General features: G+C 37.9%; 1 protein-coding gene across 2 annotated transcripts in view; it reads left to right on the top strand.

Annotated features, from left to right (window-relative positions):
- SLC30A9 (solute carrier family 30 member 9) overlaps window positions 1-21,231 on the top strand; it is a 67,112-nt gene extending 45,881 nt beyond the window's left edge. Inside the window, exons 13-18 of one of the 2 annotated variants that reach the window (XM_028143721.2) lie at window positions 780-851; window positions 1,386-1,493; window positions 4,227-4,392; window positions 5,858-5,987; window positions 9,053-9,166; window positions 20,216-21,231. In XM_028143721.2, the coding sequence (XP_027999522.2) occupies window positions 780-851; window positions 1,386-1,493; window positions 4,227-4,392; window positions 5,858-5,987; window positions 9,053-9,166; window positions 20,216-20,260 (635 nt within the window). In that variant the 3' untranslated portion in view covers window positions 20,261-21,231. Of the gene's footprint in view, window positions 1-779; window positions 852-1,385; window positions 1,494-4,226; window positions 4,393-5,857; window positions 5,988-7,975; window positions 8,014-9,052; window positions 9,167-20,215 lie in introns of those variants that run through there. The other variant, XM_054729360.1, reaches the window with a different exon arrangement.
- The last annotated feature ends 756 nt before the right edge of the window (window positions 21,232-21,987 follow it).

Below are 21,987 nucleotides of genomic sequence, written 5' to 3'. Positions count from 1 at the left end.
TCCCACATGGGGAGTGCTGCTCAGCCAGAAGCTGGGCTCACAGCTGGCAAGCACAGTGGTGGTGGTGGGAGCCTCTCCTGCCTCCACGGCAGCGCTAAGGATGTCCAACAGCCGATCCCTGCAGGCCACGCCCCCACCAGTGCACGAATCAGTGCAGTGGGCCTCTAGTCATATCATAAAACTCAGAACATTTGAAATGAAGTATAAAAATACAACTATATACAGAGTTCTAAAAAAAATGAGGTTTTAGTATGTTAATCAAAGAAGGCTGCCTTTTTTGTAATACAAGTATGTGAAAGTTTCTGAAAGTTTCAGCTGTAGCAGTATTATGACAGAGAAGTGCTACTATCATATATGAAACTGCCTAATTCACTGCTTTACTCATAGTATGTTTACTTCTGAAACACTGTCACTTTCTATGCATAGTATTTCGTTCATCTTTGTCTATACAATGGTGATAATGCTACTTGCCCCAAAAGGTTGGGAGGATCAAGAATGACTATGCTTACTTAGTGTGGTGCCTGCCAAATAGTAACTGTCCAATAAATGAAGGCTGTTGTTGTGGTAATGATATTTAAATTACTGTGGTTTTGAAATATGGGATTCATTATGTTGTGATGATTAATTGGGACTTGATAATGACTAGTTAATACAGAACTTTCCCTTAATTCCAACCGGCATTAAAGTGTTATACATATTTATTTATCTTTTGATATACCATCTTTAAAGTTGGGAGGAATGAAGTTTCTTCCTTGCTGATATGAATGCTTTTCTTTCAGCAACACTTCTTGTTGCTATAAATGAACTTCGTAGGAGTGCTGCGGCCAAAGGAATGTCATTTTACAAGTATGGTATGTGCTTTAGAAACCAGGTGTATTATTTTATCTCCTTTATTTGCTTAAAATTGCCTAGTACTTTTGCTTTGTTCCTTATAAATATGTACAAAATACTAGTATATCTCAGTGTCTTCCCTATGTGTGGCTCTTATATATGTATCAGTTCATTTTTTTAAATTTAATTTTTTTCTTTATTGATTAAGGTATTACATAAATATGTGTCCTTTATCGCCCCATTGCCCCCCCTCCACTGTATCAGTTCATTTAAAAAGAGAAATGTAATGTGATTTGAACATGAATACTTTATATTTGCATTTAACTTAAGTAAACTACAGTATTTATGTATATGCTTATATAACTTAAAAAGCCATTTGAACATGTAAGCCAAGAAATTGTTTGCTCTGAGCAGTGTTTTTAAAATCAGGATATGACACATTTTTAATCTTCATTTATATCTTAATTTTAAATGGATACTTATTAAAATGTTATCTGAGAGTATCAAGTTAAGATTTCAGAAAGTTTCTTTTTTATCTCTCCCGAATGATTAAGTAATGGAAAGTCGTGATCCTAGTACAAATGTTATTTTATTGGAGGATACTGCAGCAGTCTTGGGAGTGACAATAGCAGCCACTTGTATGGGCCTTACTTCTATAACAGGTAAATATTCCTCATATTACAGGTGATTTATTTGTACTACTTAAATAATCCTATGTGGAAATTTTCTTTTACATCATTGAATAATTTTAAATCGATAGATTGTTAGATGCTAATTTTATACTAACCTAACTTATTAACTTATTTGTATAAAACATTTGGTCAGTAAAAGTAAAATTTCTCTGAGTTAAGAATTTCTCTTAGAAATAAAGAAGACTGTTAATAGAGCATTTCTGTAATACTCTAAACCTTTCTAATTGTGACTTAATGAATTACGCAATTATTCTTTACCATAAGTTACACAATTATTCTTTGTGTAGAAGTATTGATATTTGTTCTAGTGACCTTACAAGTTTATTAAGATAAATGCAAGAGAGAACTTTAATAAACTCTAAAGCACTAAATAAATACATATTGTGGCTGTTGTTAATTTGTCTTTTGCACCATTAGTCCCAATAATAAGTGCTATTGCTTTCCTATTTCCTTGACTCTCAAGTTGGTTCCACCCTCATTTTGGTAGCTAGTTAAGTGTTTTAAAGGCCAGTACAATACAAATGAATCAGAAGTCAGAATGTAAAACAGAGTCATTTAGTATGCAAAGACTCAAATTTCTGAGGTTGGAATAGTCTTGGAATGGAACTCCTTCCATTCTTACCCATTTGTTCTTGCATATTTAAATAATTGGAGGTGATAAGCTCTCATAATTCTGCAGTGTTTTTAAAAATACTCTAAAATATGAACCGGTCTTTCTCATTTTGAATATATATTTTAAGTCTGAACAAGCATTATTTGATGTTTTATTGATTTTCTGGCTAACTTTATCATTTTAGACATAAATCATTACTTAGCAAAATTTCAGACTTAAGAAAAGTGTGACTTGACAAGTCAACTTTTAATAGATTACTTTCTTTTATATTATAATGTTAGTCAAACATAAAATTTTTGTTTTAAGCGTATTCACATGAATTAAATTTTATTTAGTTAAATTAATTCATTTAAATTAAATTTAAATAACATGCCAATAATTAAATATATTTTTTTGGATAATATTCCTGTGAATTCTTTAGGATTATTTATATACATATATTTTTAAATAAAAATGATGAAATTTGGATTTCTAAAGTGCAAAGCAATATATTTTATTTAAAACTCTATAATTATATGCCTCCTAGTACATTATACTGTATTCACAAGTGGATCATTTTTAAGACTTTAGTACATATAAGTCAGTTTACTTTTCAGTGTTATATTTTTGACTAAATATTAGTAAAACTAGTATGTAAATTGAGTTTTTTAGTAAAATATGGTTTATCAAGCATTAAGACTTAAATTTAATATTGACATTTTATCTTTAGAATAAAAAGATTTCTCTAATCATAAAAGCCATGTGTTGTAATATTTAATTGATGTCTGTTATATAAATACTAGAGACCCGGTGCACGAATTTGTGCACGGGTGGGGTCCCTCGGCCCAAACAGTGAGTGATTGGGGCCAATTGGTCCTGTCTCGTCCAATCGGGGCCACCTGGCTCGGGGGAGGGACCACAGGAGATTGGCCGGCTGCGGGAGGTTGGCTGTGGGAGTGCACTGAGCACCAGGGGGCAGCTCCTGCATTGAGCATCTTCCCTCTGGTGGTCATGATGCGACCGGTGGTCATTGAGCATCTTCCCTCTGGTGGTCACTAATAGCGACCGGTCGTAACAGTTGCTTAGGCTTTTATCTATATAGATTAATCTACACATTTATAGATGATAAATCTATACATTTATAGATGATAAATCATCTCATTGGTTTTGGAAGAGAATTAAGCCCTAACAATCAAAGACAAATTTTAGAATCAGAATTGCCTGGAGGTTGGGAAGACACAGAATCCTGACACCACCTCCAGAGTTTTTGATTCGGAAGATCTAGGGTAAGGCCTTAGAATTTGCATTTCTACTAAGTTCTCAAGTGATGCTGATGCTGATGGTCAAAGGACCAAAAATATTACTTTGAGAACCACTGCTTAAAGGTACCCAGAGCAGCAGTGAATGAACTTTCTTTTTAGTATCCAGAATAGTATTAGCTATGTAATCACCCTTGGTTGAATGATAAAGGAGTAAACCATACACGTTTTAATATGGCTTTTATCATTTTCTCATAGAACGTTGGGAGGAATAAGACACAAAAATTGTTATTTCTTTCCGTTTTTGATCTTATAATTATTTTGTCAACCTGGGATAGGAAAAGTGCTGATACTGCTAACAGAAATGGACTCTATCATAATAAAAATGTAATATGCTAATTAGACCAGACATCCTTCCTGATGTCCTTCCTTCTGGACAAAGCCTCAGCAGGCGGGGGCCGCAGCAGAGGTGGCAGAGGCCCCCGACCGCAATGGTGGCGGGAGGGGGCCGGGACCGGGGCCAAGGCCCTTGCACGAATTTCGTGGATCAGGCCTCTAGTATGTATATAAATTCTCTAATCTGAAAATGCTCTGAAGCTTCACCCATATAATGGCCAGATGCAAAAAACAGATCTTAAATAATTAAGCCCCATAATACTCCCATGTAATATGAAGCAAGTTGTATCATTCCCATTTTTGTAGTAAGGTAACTAAATCTATTAGGAGAAAGTCATTAAAGGAATCAGAATGAATTTGAAGTCCCTTGATTTATTGATTATGTTCTTTGCTCACTAAAGCTCGTTGAAATAATAGAAAATGTTAATTTACTGACTTCTTATGTGCTTTATTTAGGCAATCCACTGTATGACAGCCTAGGTTCTTTGGGTGTGGGCACCTTATTAGGTGTTGTCTCAGCATTCCTCATTTACACTAACACAGAAGCACTGCTAGGGCGATCCATCCAGCCGGAACAAGTACAGCGGCTTACTGAACTCCTGGAGAATGACCCATCAGTAAGGTCAGTTTATTCCTATGCTGCTGCTAAAGTTTATAGAATCATTAAGAAATAGGTATGTTTGGTTGTAAATATTTCCAGAAGAGGTTTTAGATTCCTAGACTTCAGAACTTTTTAATCTATTACTTTTCAGAGTTGCAAACTTACAACAATTAGCAAGTGAAAGCATTTAGGAAACTCCTTAAGTATCCTTTTAAATTTTGTGTATGTTTAATTTTTAGAATAAGGAACAGAAATTTGCAAAGTAGTTGCCTCCTTAATGTGGAACCACTTGGGTGGATCTTTCATATTTATATTTGCCTTATATTTGTATTACAATTATAAATTGAATATACTAAATTTAAGAAGATTTTTATCATGGGGAAGTGATTACCAAATTTAATATAATTTATATTCCCTTCAAAAATAAATGTATTGTTTTAACTTATTTTAAGTTTTTCCTTATAATCTTTATCTTTCAAATTGTCCTTATATAATAAAATGCTAATATGCAAATTACCCCCTGGACCGAGAGTTCAACCAGGAGTTAGACCAGGGGGCAGGGCCTGCCAACCACCCACGGCCCATCCCCCTGGCTGGCCCGGCCCGATCGGCCCCGACTGGGGCAGGCCGGCCGGACCCCACCTGTGCCTGAATTCGTGAACAGGACCTCTAGTCTTATATAATAAAGAGGTATGCAAATTGACCATCACACCCTCTCACAAGATGGCCACCCCCATGTGGTCAAAAGATGGCCACCACAAGATGGCCGGCAGGGGAGGGCAGTAGGGGCAATCGGGCTGGCAGGGGAAAACAATGTCTGCCATGGAATTGGTAACTTTAGGCATTTTATATATGTGTTGACTCAATTTGTTACATTTGTTTCATTAGGTATTACTAAGCTATTCTAATAGAGTACTTTAGAGCGTTGTTTGAAAACTTTTAAAGAAGCTATTTAGCCCTAGCTGGTTTGGCTCAGAGCGTCCGCCTGTGGACTGACGGTCCCAGGTTCAAATCCTGTCAAGGGCACGTGCCTGGGTTGCGGACTCGATCCCCAGTAGGGGCCATGCAGGAGGCAGCCAATCAATGATTCTTTCTTATCATTGATGTTTCTATCTCTCCCTCTCCCTTCGTCTCTGAAATAAAAATATATTTTAAAAATATATTTAAAAAAGAAAAAAGGGACTATGAGATAGAACGACCAGATTATAGAAAAGTAATTTAGAGTTGATTATTAAAAATCTATCAACTTTATAATTTATATATATACAGATTACCATAAAATAATGTTTATTAAGTTTACACCTTTGGCATTATGTAAATATAGCTAAATGGACATTTGTTTGGAAAATGATAGGTGGCACTTAATGGTAAACACTCTGAAAGCCATTTTAGTCCATTTTCATCACTGGTGGAAAAAATAATTCTAGACTATGCCATTAAAACGTATATACATGTAACCATTTGTAACCATTGTTATTGATTGCAGGGCAATTCATGATGTTAAAGCCACAGATTTGGGACTAGGTAAAGTAAGATTTAAGGCAGAAGTAGATTTTGATGGACGAGTTGTTACAAGATCATATTTGGAAAAACAAGATTTTGACCAAATGCTACAGGTAAGTGTGTATGTATTTATTGTTTTCTTATAAAACCAGCGGTTTAAAAAGTTACTCTTTAAGTAAATGAAATAAATCTTTTAAAAAATATTTTTTTGAGAGAAAAAAAAGAGAGGGAGGGAGAGACAGAGAGAGAAACGTTGATGTGAGAGCGAAACACTGATGGGCTGCCTCCTGCACACCTCCTATGGGAATTGAGCCTGCAACCTGGGCATGTTCCCTGACCGGGAATCAAACCAGCAGCCTTTCGGGGCACGGACGACACCCAATAAACTGAGCCACACTGACCAGGGCTAAAATAAAACTTTTTTTTTTATAGCTCATAAAGTCACTTTAGCCTTCAACTTCTTAGGGTTCCAAAATTTGACAGAGATCCTTTTATTTACTGTAGAGTGGACTAGAGGAGAGAGAAGTGCAAACGTATAAAGTGCTGGCCAGACATTTTATATATATTACCTAATGTACTTTTAACAACCTTGTGAGGTAAAGAAATAATATTTTTGTCCTGGCTGGCATGGCTCAGTGATTACAGTGTCAGCTCATGCACCAAAGGGTCTCGGGTTCGATATCCCATCAAGGGCACGTACCTGGGTTGCAGGTTTTATCCCCTGGCCCCAGTGGTCAGGTATGTGTAGGAGGCAACCGATCGAAGTGTCTCTCTCACATCGATGTTTCTCTCCCACCCACTCCCCCATTCTTCCACTCTCTTTAAAAATTAACAGAAAAAATATCCTGAGGTGAGAATTAACAAAAAATAAATAAAGTTAAAAAAAAAGAAACAATATTTTCATTTTTATATATAGGCAAATAAAAACACAGAGAGATTAAGTAACTTGCCTAAAATTGGAGAGCCATATATGGAGTCACACAGGAATTTATATCTCTGTTGCCTCCAGAATCCATTGTTTCTTTTATTAAGAATAGTTTAAAAGATGCTCTAACTGGTTTGGCTTAGGGCTGTGGTCAGCAAACTGCAGCTAGCAAGCCACACGCGGCTCTTTGGCCCCTTGAGTGTGGCTCTTCCACAAAATACCATGGCCTGGGCGAGTCTATTTTGAAGAAGTGGCGTTAGAAGAAGTTTAAATTTAAAAAAAATTTGGCTCTCAAAAGAAATTTCAATCGTTGTACTGTTGATATTTGGCTCTGTTGACTAATGAGTTTGCAAACCACTGGCTTAGGGGATAGAGCATTGGCCTGCTATATAATATTCCATTATATGAATCTCTGAAATTTATTTACCCAGTCTTTAGTTAGTGGACATTTATATTGTTTCTGATGTTAAGCTATTAGAAACAGTGCTACAGTGATATTCTCATATGTGTTTCCTTGTTCACATGTATGAAGAATTTCTTTAGGGAAATATATAGCTAAATTTAAAATAGGTGGGCCTTTGGGTGAACATATCTTCAACTTCTCTAGATATTGGCAAACTTTTCTCCAAAGTTGGTCAATTTAATTTCCACGATTAGTTTATCAAATTTGTTGCTTCACATTCTTCCTAGATTGTATTGATATGATAGTGTTTTGAAATTTTTGTCATATGGTAGGTGTGAAATGGTATCTTGTTTTAATTTATATTTCCCTGGTCATTGTGAGGTTAATAAATATTGAAATTCATTGACCACTGGGATTCCCTCTACTTGTTTCTTTTTTTAAAAAAATATATATTTTTATTGATTTCAGAGAGGAAGGGTGAGGGAGAGAGAGAGATAGAAACATCAATGATGAGAGATAATCATTGACCTGCTGCCTCCTGCACGCCCCCTACTGGGGATCGAGCCTGCAACCCAGGTATGTGCCCTTGACCAGAATCGAACCTGGGACCTTTTAGTCCTCAGGCAGATGCTCTATCCATTGAGCCAAACCAGCTAGGGCTTGTTTCTTTTTTTTTAGTTAATTTCTCTTATTCTGACAGATTTGTAAACATTTTATTTTTAACATGCTTGATTCTAATTCTCAGTTGAGTATATGCAAATATCTTTTTCTAGTTTGTGATTTACCACTTCAATGTACAGAAGACTTAATGGTAATGTGGTTTTTAATTTCAATGTCAAACTTACAATCTTCTTCTCTGCGTGTTTTATAATCTTGCCCAAGTAATCCTTATCCCATTATCATAAACATACTTCTTTTATTCTCTAAAAGTTTTATGGTTTGATTTTTACTCTTGGGTTTTTAATCTACTTAGAATTGTTTTTGTTTTGTTTAATGGTCTGAGGTAGAGGTTTAATATTTTCTTTATAGAAAAATAATTGCCCTGGCACTATTTATTGAATAGTGTTTTTGTTTTTGTTTTTTTACCACTAATTTCTATGCTACCTTAATGTGGCATTTTACTCAATTTTTCTTGAATATAAGTTTTTCGGAAATAGGTTGTTTATTGCCAGTGGCTTGAAAGTTGTCTTTTTATTTATTTATTTTTTAAAATATATTTTATTGATTTTTTACAGAGAGGAAGGGAGAGGGATAGAGAGTGAGAAACATCGATGAGAGAGAAACATCGATCAGCTGCCTCCTGCACACCCCCTACTGGGGATGTGCCCGCAACCAAAGTACATGCCCTTGGCCAGAATCAAACTTGGGACCTTTCAGTCTGCAGGCTGACGCTCTGTCTACTGAGCCAAACTGGTTAGGGCATCTTTTTATTTTTTTAATCCTCACCTGAGGACATGCTTATTCATTTTAAGAGAGAGAGGGGAGAGGGAAGAGGGGAGAGGGGAGAGGGGAGAGGGGAGAGAGAGAGGGAGAGAGAGAGAGAGAGAGAGAGAGAAAGAGAGAGAGAGAGAGAGAGAGAGAGAGAGAGAGAAACATTAATACAAGAGAGAAACGTCAATATGAGAAACATCAATGGTTGCCTTCTCGTAAGCTCCCTGACTGGGGATCAAAACCACAACCTTTTGGTATATGTGACGTCACTCCAACCAACTGAGCAGGGCTGGCTTGAAAAAGTTTTTCATTTTTCATTAAACTTAATGGTGTTACAACTTTTTTAAAGAAATCATCAACATATTACTATGATTTTATAAAATTTTTATTTTGTTTTTCTGCTATCATTTTCTTTATAGGAAATTCAAGAAGTAAAAACTCCTGAAGAACTAGAGACATTTATGCTTAAACATGGAGAAAATATTATTGATACTTTAGGAGCTGAAGTAGATAGACTTGAGAAGGAACTAAAAGTAAGATATATTCATTATAATAATATAATATAATATAATATAATATAATATAATAATATAATATAATAATTTATTTTTTGAGTACTTACTGTATGTCAGACACTATGCTAATTGCATCTTATGTATATTCTCTCAGTAACCCATGATGTATTGGTTGCCTTGGGTGAGAAATGATGGGTTGGAAAAATTAGATAATTTGTTCAAGGAAGTAGGGTAATTGGGATTTGAACCTATGTAGCTCAACTCTAACTTCTTTACATCTATCACTATTCTATACTGCTTGCTTAGTATTTAAAATAGTCAAATGTTTTTGTCTGTTAGGGAAAAAATGGTGTGTGACCTTAAACATACACATGCATCTTGCTTTTTTAGTCCATCTGACGTTATATTTTCTGTTTGTTTTGTTCAGTTGGAGATCATAACAACCTATTGGTTATTTTACTGAAAAATTTTAAAAACTCTCAGTGTTCTCAGATTGTCATTTATTGACATTTGAGTTCTATTTGTTTGCAGTAAATAAAATTTGTAAATGATCTTTAACATAGCTTTTTGAAGGCCATGCATTTTTTTTTCAGTTAATGGTGACCATTCTTTTTTTAAAATATATTTTTATTGATTTCAGAGAGGAAAGGAGAGGGAGAGAGAGATAAGAAACATCAATGATGAGGGAGAATCATTGATCGGCTGCTTCCTGCATGCCCCCTACTGGGGATCGAGCCCGCAACCCAGGCATGTGCCCCTGACCGGAATCAAACCAGGACCCCCCAGTCCGCAGGCCGACGCTCTATCCATTGAGCCAAACTGGCTAGGCGACCATTCTTTAGTTTTGTTAAAAATTGAAGGGAGACAAAAGCAAAAATTGAGGGGAAACATATCACTACTTACTCTCTTTACTTTTATAATCTAGATCTGATCATGTTAATAGAAGTACTTCAATTAAGATTATTTTATTAATGTTAATATTATAGTTCACAAACTTTGTCAGGCAATATTTTTGAAGTTTGTACATGAGCAATTCTCACATATTTTATATTCTTAAAAATTATTGAGGACCCAAAGAGCTTTTGTTTGTTTATAGTTGTTGATATTTACCAAATCATAAATTAAAACTGAGAAATTGAAAAATATTTTATTTAAAAACATAAGTTGATTATGTTAATGTAAATAACATTTTAACAAAAAATAAGTTTTCTAAAATGAAAAAAAATTAGTGAGAACAGTGGTATTGTTTCACACTTTTGTAAAAATCAAAGACAGCTAGATTCCTATATCTTTCTACATTCAGTCTGCTGCCATATATTGTTTTGGTTGAATAATATGAAGAAAGGAAGGAGCTCAAGCATATTCTTATACCTTTTCAAATGATTGTGTTATTCTCTTTTGATATACCAAAGCCTGACAACTGATAACCTCTTTTAAAAAAAAATCTTATATAATAGAAGCCTAATATACAAATGGACCGAACAGCAGAACGACTGGTCGCTATGACGCATACTGATCACCAGGGGGCAGATGCTCAACTTAGGAACTGCCCCCAGCCCAGCCAAGGCGGGTGCCAGTGGGGCCACCCAATTACCTCGCTGGTCACCCGGCAGTGGGGTTGGGGGGTGAGGGGTGGGGGCGGGGCTGGTGAGTGGGCGGCGCCAGGCTGGCCAAGGCGGGTGCCAGCAGGGGACCCCTCAGTTGTCCCGCTGGTCACCCCACAGATCGGCCCTGATTGCTGGCCAGGCCTAGGGACCCTACCTGTGCATGAATTTCATGCACTGGGCCTCTAGTATATAGTTCATTGATTTCAGAGAGGAAAGAAGAGGAAGAGAGAAATAGAAACATCAATGATGAGAGAGGATCATTGATCAGCTGCCTCCTGCACGCCACTACTGGGGATCGAGCCCAAAACCCAGGCCTGTGCTCTGACCAGGAATCGAACCCCGACCTCCTGGTTCATGGGTTGACACTGGCTAGGCACAACTGGTAGCCTCTTAAAGCTTAGTTGCAATGTGGAATCTGAAACCATATCAATGAACTTTTCATATCGTTATGAAGTTATGGGGCACAGTCCATGGGACCACCCTCATTTCTAACGCTGTTGCAAAGTTTGAGGGGTTCCTTAAAAGCACCATCAGGTTAGATAATCCACTAGGAATTTCAGAACTCACTAAATGCTATTAAACTCACAGTTATGGTTTATTACAATGAAGAGATACAGATCAAAACTTGCCAAGGGAAGAGAGGTGCATAGGTCTGAGTTCCAACACAGAGCTTCAGTTATCCTCTCCCCATAGAGTCATGGACAGTATTTCTTTCCTAGCAACTGTTTGACAGTTTGCAAAAAATATTGCCAATCATGGAAGCTTAACTAAGCCTTCATATCGAGAGATTTTTTTAGGCTTCATAGTTGACTGTCTAAGCAACTGACTTTATATCTTCAGCTTCTTTTGGAGGTAGAGCAGACACTGTGTGGCTGAAGGTAAACAAAGACATAATTATCAGGCAGGATATTCTAAGGGATTGGAGATCACCTCCCAGTAGCACCTCTCTTTGGGTACGATTAATTCTCTACCAGATACTTTTATATTAAAATCTGTTGGCCTGTCTTGGTACTCTGAATGGATCTTTTACCCATGCATGATTCTGTAGTATTATGCATTGGTCATTTGGAAAATAAGTGATTGACTGAATCTATGCACATTTTGAAGTAGAAGCTGTCAGGTTCACAGTGATGGTTATGAGTTTTCCAACATTCTGATTTTCACAAATACTTTTAGCTGTTTTCTTTGAAGTAACAGACTCATTTTATTTTTTAGCAGATGCCTGCCAAATACCCAAATTTGAATAACTGTAGTTTGTTAATTGTTCTTTTAAGTCAAAATGGTGTTTAGATTTTTTTAAAAAGCATCTGACTCAGCTCATAACTAAATCAATCACAAAAGTACTTTTCTTTGTGACATCAGACTGAAGTCTGATGACATACTTTCTGTTTGGTCATAGAATATTTTTTAAAGTGTATTCAGGAGTTCAGGTTTAATAGACCAGTACTTTTTAAACAACTTTTTTATTGATTTCAGAGAGGAAGGGAGAGGGAGAGAGAGACAGAAACATCAATGATGAGAGAGAATCATTGATCGGCTGCCTCCTGCACACCCGCTACTGGGGATCGAGTCTACAACCTGGGCATGTGCCCCTGACCAGAATCGAACCTGGGACCCTTCAGTCCGCAAGCTGACGCTCTTCCCACTGAGCCAAACTGGCTAGGGCTAAACCAGTACTTTTCACTACTTCGTAAAGGACAGTTTAAAGTGAAATTACCTTTTTCTTTTCTTTTTTAATTGTGAGTGGCAGTAAAAGAACAAAATGACTGCCATTGTAGTTTGTTACCATTTGCCCTGAATTGTGCAATGGTGCCAGCAGTTTTATCCACCATTGCTTTTATGCCATCAGAGGAAATGTCAACATAGTGAAAAAGGCAAATTACATCTTAGTGTTATTATGAAAATAGTTTTACTTTGGAGTTCCCCTAAAAAGGTCTCAAACTCCAGTGATCCTTGGAGCACATTTTGAGAACCACGGTTTAAATAAAATGTGAGATGATTATTTTTATGCAGGGTTACACAAGAATGAATAAACTTCGCTTTTGCATTCTATCTGTTCCAGAGAAAATAATGGACTTTTAAACTCAATATTTTAGCTTTGCTCTTTAATAGAAACAAGAAGTCAGAAGCCAGATTTAAGAATAAAGACAAAATTGATCATTCTCAACTATACTCATATTATAATCAGACTATAGAGGCCCAGTGCACAAAATTCATGCATGGGGGGGGGGGGCTTCCCTCAGCCCAGCCTGCACCCTCTCCAATCGATATCCCTCTTGCAATCTGGGCCCGCTGTCTCCTAATCGCTCACCTGCCTCCCTGCCTGATTACCCCTAACCACTCTGCCTGCCTGCCTGATTGCCCCTAATCACCTCTGCCTGCCTGCTTGATCACCACTAACTGCTCCCCTGCCGGCCTGATTGCCCCCAACTGCCCTCCCCCGCCAGCCTGATAGTCCCTAACTGCCTCTGCCTCGGCCCCCATTACCATGGCTTTGTCTGGAAGGAAGTCGGATGTCCAGAAAATGGCCGGTCAACCTGGTCTAATTAGCATATTACCCTTGTATTAGTATAGATAGATTATATAGGACAGGATTGCTTAAATGGGGGGGGAGGAGAAGCCTTTTTCAGCAGGAGGAGATGCTCTTGGCAGACAAAAATACATAATCCCTATATCTGGACTGATAGCCAGCCATATGCACTATACTGCCAAACCGGTCACGAAAAAATTGAACCGCTTTCTTACACCTTACACCAAACAGCTGTTGCCCTTAAAACCCCTCCTCAGCCCCCACCTTAGGTTCTGCCTTCACAGTTCACCCAGATTAGGTTCTGATTGGTCTGTTTCTATGCCAGTCAGTGTCAAAAGCTCTGCCTCCTAGGCAGCCATTGGTTCCTCGCAGTTCACCCAGATTTGGTTCTGATTGGTCGGTTTCTGTGCCAGTCAGTGTCTCCAGGCCTATCTCCGTGGCAGCTGCAGATCAGGCCCTGCTTCTCTCTTCAGCAGCCTCCGCGGCAGCTGTGGATCAGGCCCTGCACACACACACCTCTCTCTCTCTCTCTCTCTCTCTCCATATATATATATATATATATCTGGGCCTTGCCAGCAGCCACTGCAGCTGCTGATAAAGCCCCACCTCTCTCTCTCAAGGTGGCTGCTGATAGGCCTCACCTCTCTCTCTTTCCAGGCCTCACCAGTAGCCGTGGTGGCTGCGGATCAGGCCCTGCCTCTCTCTCCAGGCCTGATCTGCAGCCGCCATGGCAGCAGTGAGGTCGTTAGGCCTCTGGCTGGGCCCCGGACTGGAGGCTAATGACCCCGCCTCACCCAGCCCACCCCCCACCACCACCACCACCCCGCCCGTCCGCCGGCCACCAGCCTTGCTATGATAGGAGCCTGTGAGCTATGGGGGAGGAACTGAGGGGTGCTCCATGCACTTCCTGGTCGTCCATCTGTTTGTTTAGGTTGTGACGGCCCCTGGCCTTTTATAATGTAGATAAGCTTACTGTTTTTTTGCTAACTTTATGTTTTAATAAGAAACTATTTAATCATTAATAGTTTGGACTATCTCAGAAGTGTTTTTCAATTATATAAGCCTTTCAAACCAGGAAGCCCACATTTTCAGGTGGAAACATCTCTGACTAAGATAATAAGGCATAAGTAATTTTAAGTCAAAGAAAGTTCTTTATAGTTAAGGCATCAAACAGAAAATGCATGAATATAATTCTCCTTTCTTCTTATGAAAATAAACTGATTTTCTTTGAAAACTGAACCATTGTACACTGGCATATTTCTTCCTTTTTAGTACCTAAGAATGCTTGCCTTCTAATTTTAAATTTTCCTAATTATTGAATTACTTTGGAAGGTCACACTCAGTGAGAAAATTCTGCAGCAGAATAGTGATCTCTGTTGAGTAATGCCATTGATCCAACTACTAGAATAGGTGGTAGTTTTAGCTTAAACTGTGTAATTTGCATAGTTCTATGTAAAGATATAAAAAAATAATAGAATCTAATTTACAAAGTCCCATATTATAAATGTGAGATATATCTTGTTCTTATTTTGTTGTTCTTTGAAATGTTAACTTGAAAGATTTTTGTTGTTGTTGTTGTCTTACCTCTATATTCCAATCTATTGGTCAACCCTTCTCTATACCTCCAAGAAGTTTTTTCTTTGTAAGGAAATAATTCTGTTGGAAATGGGAAAAATGCCATAGCATTTGCAAATTCCTAATAAGTAATGTTCCAGTTAAATACTCTGCCCTGTACTTTGTCTTTTGCTTCTCTAATTGCATCCTCCTATAGCATTTTCTTAACTTGAGACTGCAGCATTTCAAAATAGATTACATAATTGGGTCTTTATCGCTACATAATATGAGTGTTGGAATAAAATCTGTGGTGTGTAAAATGTTTGTTTTCATTGAACAGAGCTTGGGACACAATAGATCAATAAGTATTTGTTGAATAAGTGAAGGAAAATTAAAAGTTGGACACAATTATTGATTTTCAATTCTATTTAACAAATATTTATTCAATTTCTATTATGTACCTGGCAGCTTCTTAGGTACTAAATATTAAAATTTAAGGATATTAATCCTACTTATTTTATTTTTCATTCATTTGGCAAACCTTTGTGTATCTGCTTTGTGTTGGACACATATTGTAGGAATGTGATTAGTTTTTTTTCTGAAAATGATTTTTAAAAGAGCAGAGTAAATTAACTTTTTGGTGTCTTTTTCTTGAGACAAGATTTTTATTAGTACATATATATATATAAAAGCCTAAGCAACTGGCCGACTGACCATCCGACTAGTAGCTATGACCTGTACTGACCACCAGGGGGCAGACACTCAACACAGGAGCTGCCCCTGATCTGCGTTGAGCGCCTGCCCTGTGGTGGTCAGTGCACATCATAGCGACCGGTTGACTGGTCTTTCGGTAGCTTAGGCTCATATAGATAGATAGATAGATAGATAGATAGATAGATAGATAGATAGATAGATTCCTTTAACGTGAGTAATATGTAAATGTTCCTAGCATGCCTTTTAACCTTTTGCACTCGGATGTCGAGTGTGACTCGACACGGTTAGCATTAGAATAAAGGAATCGAGAAAAAAGCAAACGAGTGCAAAGGGTTAACTTAAGAATTACTGATCCTGACTGATTATCAGATCACTTAGAGCAGTGTTCGCCAACCTTTCGGACCTCACAGACCACCAGTGGTTCGCGGACCACCAGTTGACGACCTCTGACTTAGAGGATCTCTTTTTCCTTTGCTGACTCATTTTTACAGTTTTAACCAAATAGTATACAAAGTCTATAAAATCAAACAGAACTGAAAAGCTTATAACAGAAATAAGTGTCACCAGCCTCACCCTCCTCATTCCTTATTCTATTTTTCAGAGATAACCATTTTTAATACTTCTCACATTTTTTATATTTACTGTTATATTTTTACTTAAAGTCTTATACTGCTCCTAACTTAAACATTATTTTGTCTTTGATAGGTGTAGATTTAGTTATTTTATATACTCTCTTCTCCCCTCTGAGAATTCTCACAGTATCATTATATTACACTTTATTGTACTTTAAACTTTTTTATTTATTGTTTTTAGAGAGAGAGAGGAAGAGAGAAACATCAGTTTGTTTTTGCACTTAATTATGCATTCATTGGTTGATTCTTCTTTGTGCCCTGAATGGGATCAAACCTGCATCCTTGGTGTATTGGAATGACATTCTAACCTACTGAACTACCTGGTCAGGGCTTTTTTGCACTTTTAATTCCCTTCCAAATTGAGTTAGGTGTACTTCCTTTATGTACCCATGGGGAAAAAATAAGCCAACACCTTTCCTTTGCTCGGTAGTGGCAAACTATTGTAATTGCCTGCTTGCTTACCTGTATATCCTCACTAGACATAAGTTCATCAAGGACAAGTAGTATTTGTTTCCTATTCATCGTTGTACACCAAGCATGTTAAACTTGTGGCCCACGGGTCACATGTGGCCCACAACAAATATTTTTACGGCCTAGCTAATATAACGGTATATAAGAAACGTTCTAATAAAAGTTTTGTAACTTAATTTTTACAATATTCTGTTATACATAATTATTAATAACGAACTACAACGTTTGTTAACGACTTGATTACTAAAATCGTGTTGCACTCATTTCCTTTACGCGCCTTATGCGCAGACTCACCATTTCTCTCCACTAATACTAGCAGCGAATATTTTAGCAGCCAATTGCCACGTCATTAGTCTTGGACTGACTTGTTTGGTGTGAGCAACCAGAAATATTTCACTTTTGGAGAACAAGAAAAATAGGTTTATTTGCGTTATGCTTAATTTGTGCAGTTATTCAGTGTCTGGTAAGTTAATGTTCAAGAAAATATATTTTTATTAAAATGTTCTATTATTTTATGTTAACGATTACTCATTTATTTCAGCCCTTTGGATTCAGCATGTCTCTATCGAAATAAACCTACATTTCTATGAGAATTGAAGCTTTTGCTTTTTTGTGGCCTACATAAACTTAAACCTTGTTTATTTGGCCTATGTTAGCCTTTGAGTTTGACATGCTTGTTGTACATACTTCAGTGCCTGGCCCTGGGTAGGCGTGTTTTAAAGATATTTTTGTTTTTACTGAATTGAAAATTCCTAAGCTAGCATTTAAGATTTTTCACAACCTGGCTTCTTGCCTACATTTCCAGACTGACTTTGCTCATGCTGTTTCTTCTGTCTAGACCCTCTTCATCCTTTCTCTGGAAAGTGCCATGTTCAAACCTCATATTATATCCTCAGTGAAGCTTTTCTGGATCTCATGATCATATGTAATATATCTCACATTTTTGCTCCCAGAGTTATCATTTAGTATACTAGAGGCCCGATGCATGAAAATTCATGCATGAGCAGGCTTTCCTTCTCCCTGCTGCCAGCACCGGCTTCCCTCCGGCACCTGGGACCTGGGCTTCCCTCTGGCCGCCGGCAGGAACTTGGGACCTGGGCTTTGCTCTGGCCCCGGCTCCGTCCGAAAGGACTTCTGGCCTAATTAGCATATTACCCTTTTATTATTATAGATTGTAACAGTTAAGAGATTAATGTCTGGAATCAGGCCTGGAATCCATGCTGACTGCATCATTAACTAGCCATGTGACTTTGGACAGGTTAGATTATTTCTTCAAACTTAAATTTTCCCATATGTAAAATGGAAACAGTTGGGTTATTATGATAGACTAGGGGCCCGGTGCCCAAAATTCGTGCACTGGGGAGGGGTCCCTCAGCCCAGCCTGCCCCCTGTCACATACTGGGAGCCCTCAGGGGATGTCCTACTGATGGCTTAGGCCCGCTCCCTGTTGGGAGCGGACCTAAGCCGCAGTCTGGCCTCCCTTTGCGGGAGGCCACTGGGCTGATCAGGGGAAAGCGCCAGCCCCATTACCCCACTGCTGCAGCCACTGCCAGTCACTGCAGCCACCAGGGTATTTTCATCAACACGGACTCCAGTCCCTTCACCATGAAAAAACGACAACTTTCTTTAGGCATTTTCAAGATGTGTCTTTCATAGGATATGACATTTTTTTCTTTATTTTTCTTTTTATCCTCACCTGAGGATATGTTTCCATTGATTTTTTTCCCCTTCCCTCCGATCGCAGGCTCAGCCCCTTCCCAAGCCTAAAGCCTTCACCCCAGGCTTTAGGCTTGGGAAGCAGCACCCCCTCCTGGCCCTCCGATTGCAGGCTCGGCCCCTTCCCCCCTCCAATGGCTGGCTGAGAGTGACCTCGGTGCCGAGGAAGTTCCCGGGACCCAGGTATGTATGCAAATTAACCGCCATATTTGTTGGGTTAATTTGCATACTCTGATTGGCTGTGGGCATAGCAGAGGTACCATCAATTTACATGTTTATTATTAGGTAAGATTTAAAACTACATGTACATGTGGGGGCATGAATGGGGGGTGAGGGGTAATGGGGGCATAAGGACATTTATGTAATACCTTAATAAAGAAATTTAAAAAAATAAAAAATAAAACTACCTGCACGTGAAACCCTTTACTAGCACAGTTCTTGACACGAGTAAGTGTTAATTAAATGTTAACTATTATTATTAACTACTAGAGGCCCAGTGCATGAAATTCATGCATGGGGGTGGTGGGGGGTCCTTCAGCCCAGCCTGCACCCTCTCCAATCGGGTACCCCTTCAGGATCCAGCCTAAACCAGCAATCGGACATCCCTCTCGCAATCTGGGACCGCTGGCTTCTAACTGCTCGCCTGCCTGATCACTCCTAACCCCTCTGCCTGCCTGCCTGATTGCCCCTAACCGGCTCTGCCTGCCTGCCTGATTGCCCCTAATCACCTCTGCCTGCCTGCCTGATGCCCCTAACTGCTCCACTGCTGGCCTGATTGCCCCTAACTGCTCTACTGCCTGCCTGATTGCCCCTGCCTCAGCCTCTGCCACTGTGGCTTTGTCTGGAAGGACATCCAGAAGGTCGTTTGGCTGTCTGGTCTAATTAGCATATTACTCTTTTATTAGTATAGATCAGTGATGGGCATCCTTTTGAACTTGGTGTGTCAAACTTCGCCAAAAAACTGAGCATAACTCGGGTAGTGTGTCACTTTGAGGAAAAAACATTATTTCGCAAATGTTTCATCCTCGGCATGCGGCCGCCTGTCATCAGAAATGGCTACGCGTGTCGGTGCTGACCCGCGTGTCATAGGTTCGCCATCACTGGTATAGATAGTGCTTAAGCTCATGGATGGTTATTGCTACACTTAATCTCCCTGTCTAACCTAAGTTCCTTAGCATTTGAGTATTAAGAGTCTTATTTAATAATCATAGCTCCAGTTCTAGCCAGTTTGATTCAGTGAATAGAGCATCGACCTGTGGACTGAAGGGTCCCGGGTTCATTTAGTTAAAGGCACATGCCCAGGCCTCAATCCCCAGTGGGGGGTGTGCAGGAGGCAGCAGATCAATGATTCTCTCTCATTATTGATACCCTCTCCCTTCCTTTCTGAAATCAACAAAAATATATTTTAAAAAATAATAATCATAGCTCCATTTCCTGGCAAAATGCCTGGCCCAAGACTATATGGATTGTTACTAAAATAAGTGAATATCAGTGTATTTTTTTCCAATTATTGTTTTGCAATGATTTTCTTTTTACCACAAATGAGCATATTTTCAGTGCTTTGTAATGCTTAGCACATAATAGATCCTTAAACCATTTCTGTGTTAATGGACATGTGAACAAACTCATATTGGTGAGACTACTTACTCTATCGTTTATAGTATGTTTGATCTATTCATCTATTGGTTTTGTTTTTTTCCTCATCAAATCATTTCTCTTGCTAGTATGCTACAATGAAATAGTTTGATCAAATGTTTTCAATGGCTTTAGTGATCAAAAGGAATACAAGAAAGAGAAGATTCTGTTTTGCTCTGAATAACATGGTGGTGATTTTTCCTTCCAGAAACGAAATCCTGAAGTTCGACATGTTGATTTGGAGATATTATAGATTTGATGGAATGAATCACTTCAGAGGAACCTTGGAAACAATTTTGTTGAGCCTTCTCTCCCACATTGAAGGAGTCAACGCCATTCAGAAGCCACTCTTTTTTAAGATGAAGGAAATATTTTATGTAAAAGGGCAATTCAACAATCTACAGAACTAAAACTACTTCTTACTTCTAAGAGACACATTACAAGTTGAACCAGTTTGGAAATCATCATGTTTTTATGTTTTAATAGGAAATAGTTAACTTAAATTAATCACAATTTCTCATTTTGGCCTGTCGGAGTATATTGTACCTTACAATCATGTTTCCTTTCTTCATATTGGTAAAAATAAGCAGCATCCATAGGGTTGTTAATTTTATTTCCACTGAAGACTTCACTCCATTGAAACCTGCCAATACTGAATATGCTGGCTAAATCTTGGTTTGTGGTTTTTAAAGTAACACCGCTTCAGTCTGCCTTTATAGAATATGGAAATTATTTTTACATACCTTATAATTTTGCCCTGAGCATTAAGAGGAGCACTCTCCTAACCTGGTTATCCATAAATGTTCATTCCAGAATGGGCGTGGTTACTGAATTGAAGGAAGGCATTTTAATACAGCCTTTAAGGTCAGAGTAGTTGCCATTTTGTAAAATTTCTTATTTCTTCTTTGCTTTTTTTCTTATTTGGTTTAATTTTTCTGATGGCAAAAGATATAAAATAACCCTATATGTTTCCATGGGCCAGTGTAATGACTGGCTTTTTGTTTTTTTAACTGGCTTCAGTGCCATCCTGTGTATTTATTAGGACATAATGCATTTATAAGTATTTTGACATTCTGTATAATGGGCTAGAAATATTTATAATTTTATAGATAAGGTAACATTTTACTTTTAATTTATTTAAAAAGGCACTACTTATGTAAATCTGAACTGTGGGATGTTTCTTGCTTTAAGAGAAAGGGAGAGAAGTAAATCTCTTATGCAGAACTTGTGTCCTTGATTTTTTATAACACCATAGTCTGTAGCATGTCTGTAACCTGAGTTCCTCACAGTTATAAATGGTCATATAGCATAAATATGGCTATAACATTAGGTAAGTAGCTTTCTAATGATCATAAGGTCTCAAGGTGAAAAGAAATACAATTGAGTAATTAAAAATCTAGTGCAAAACTACAGCTCTGTCCCCTTTCATCAAAACAACTCATGCACTTTAAATGGTTCAGGTAGCACTGAGCATTGTCCACACGAGTGATGGCTGAGTGATCTCTTTGCTGGGTAAATGAGTGCTTGACATAAGGACCTAACGACCTATATGAGGTCAGTGTCTAAAACTTACTTAGATCGAAGTTAATGAATTATAGCAAATTGTAATGCTGAAACAAAAAAAATAACATTTGATTAAAGGGTTTATAATGATAATTTTTGATCCATAAATGTTATCTACTGGAAAATTGTGAAAGTGTACATTGTGGTACATTTATTTTTACCATTACAGAGCATTTTGCATGCTGTACATTTTAAATGAAATTACATTCCAGTTTTATTTTTTAAGATAAAAAATTATTGTATATATATATATATATAATTTGATTCTCTGTTCTTATGGTTTCAAATTCTTCACTCATTTTTTTCTGAAACTGTTTTTCCCCCATTATAATTCACTCTATACTTTGTGTTCTTCCTCTCTCCCCTTTTCACCTGCCATTTGTTTTTCTATGTCAATGCCAATATGGGAAAGTACCA

This window comes from Eptesicus fuscus, chromosome 2, assembly GCF_027574615.1.
Source record: "Eptesicus fuscus isolate TK198812 chromosome 2, DD_ASM_mEF_20220401, whole genome shotgun sequence".
NCBI lineage: Eukaryota > Metazoa > Chordata > Mammalia > Chiroptera > Vespertilionidae > Eptesicus > Eptesicus fuscus.
This window is presented reverse-complemented; position numbering and strand designations above follow the sequence as displayed.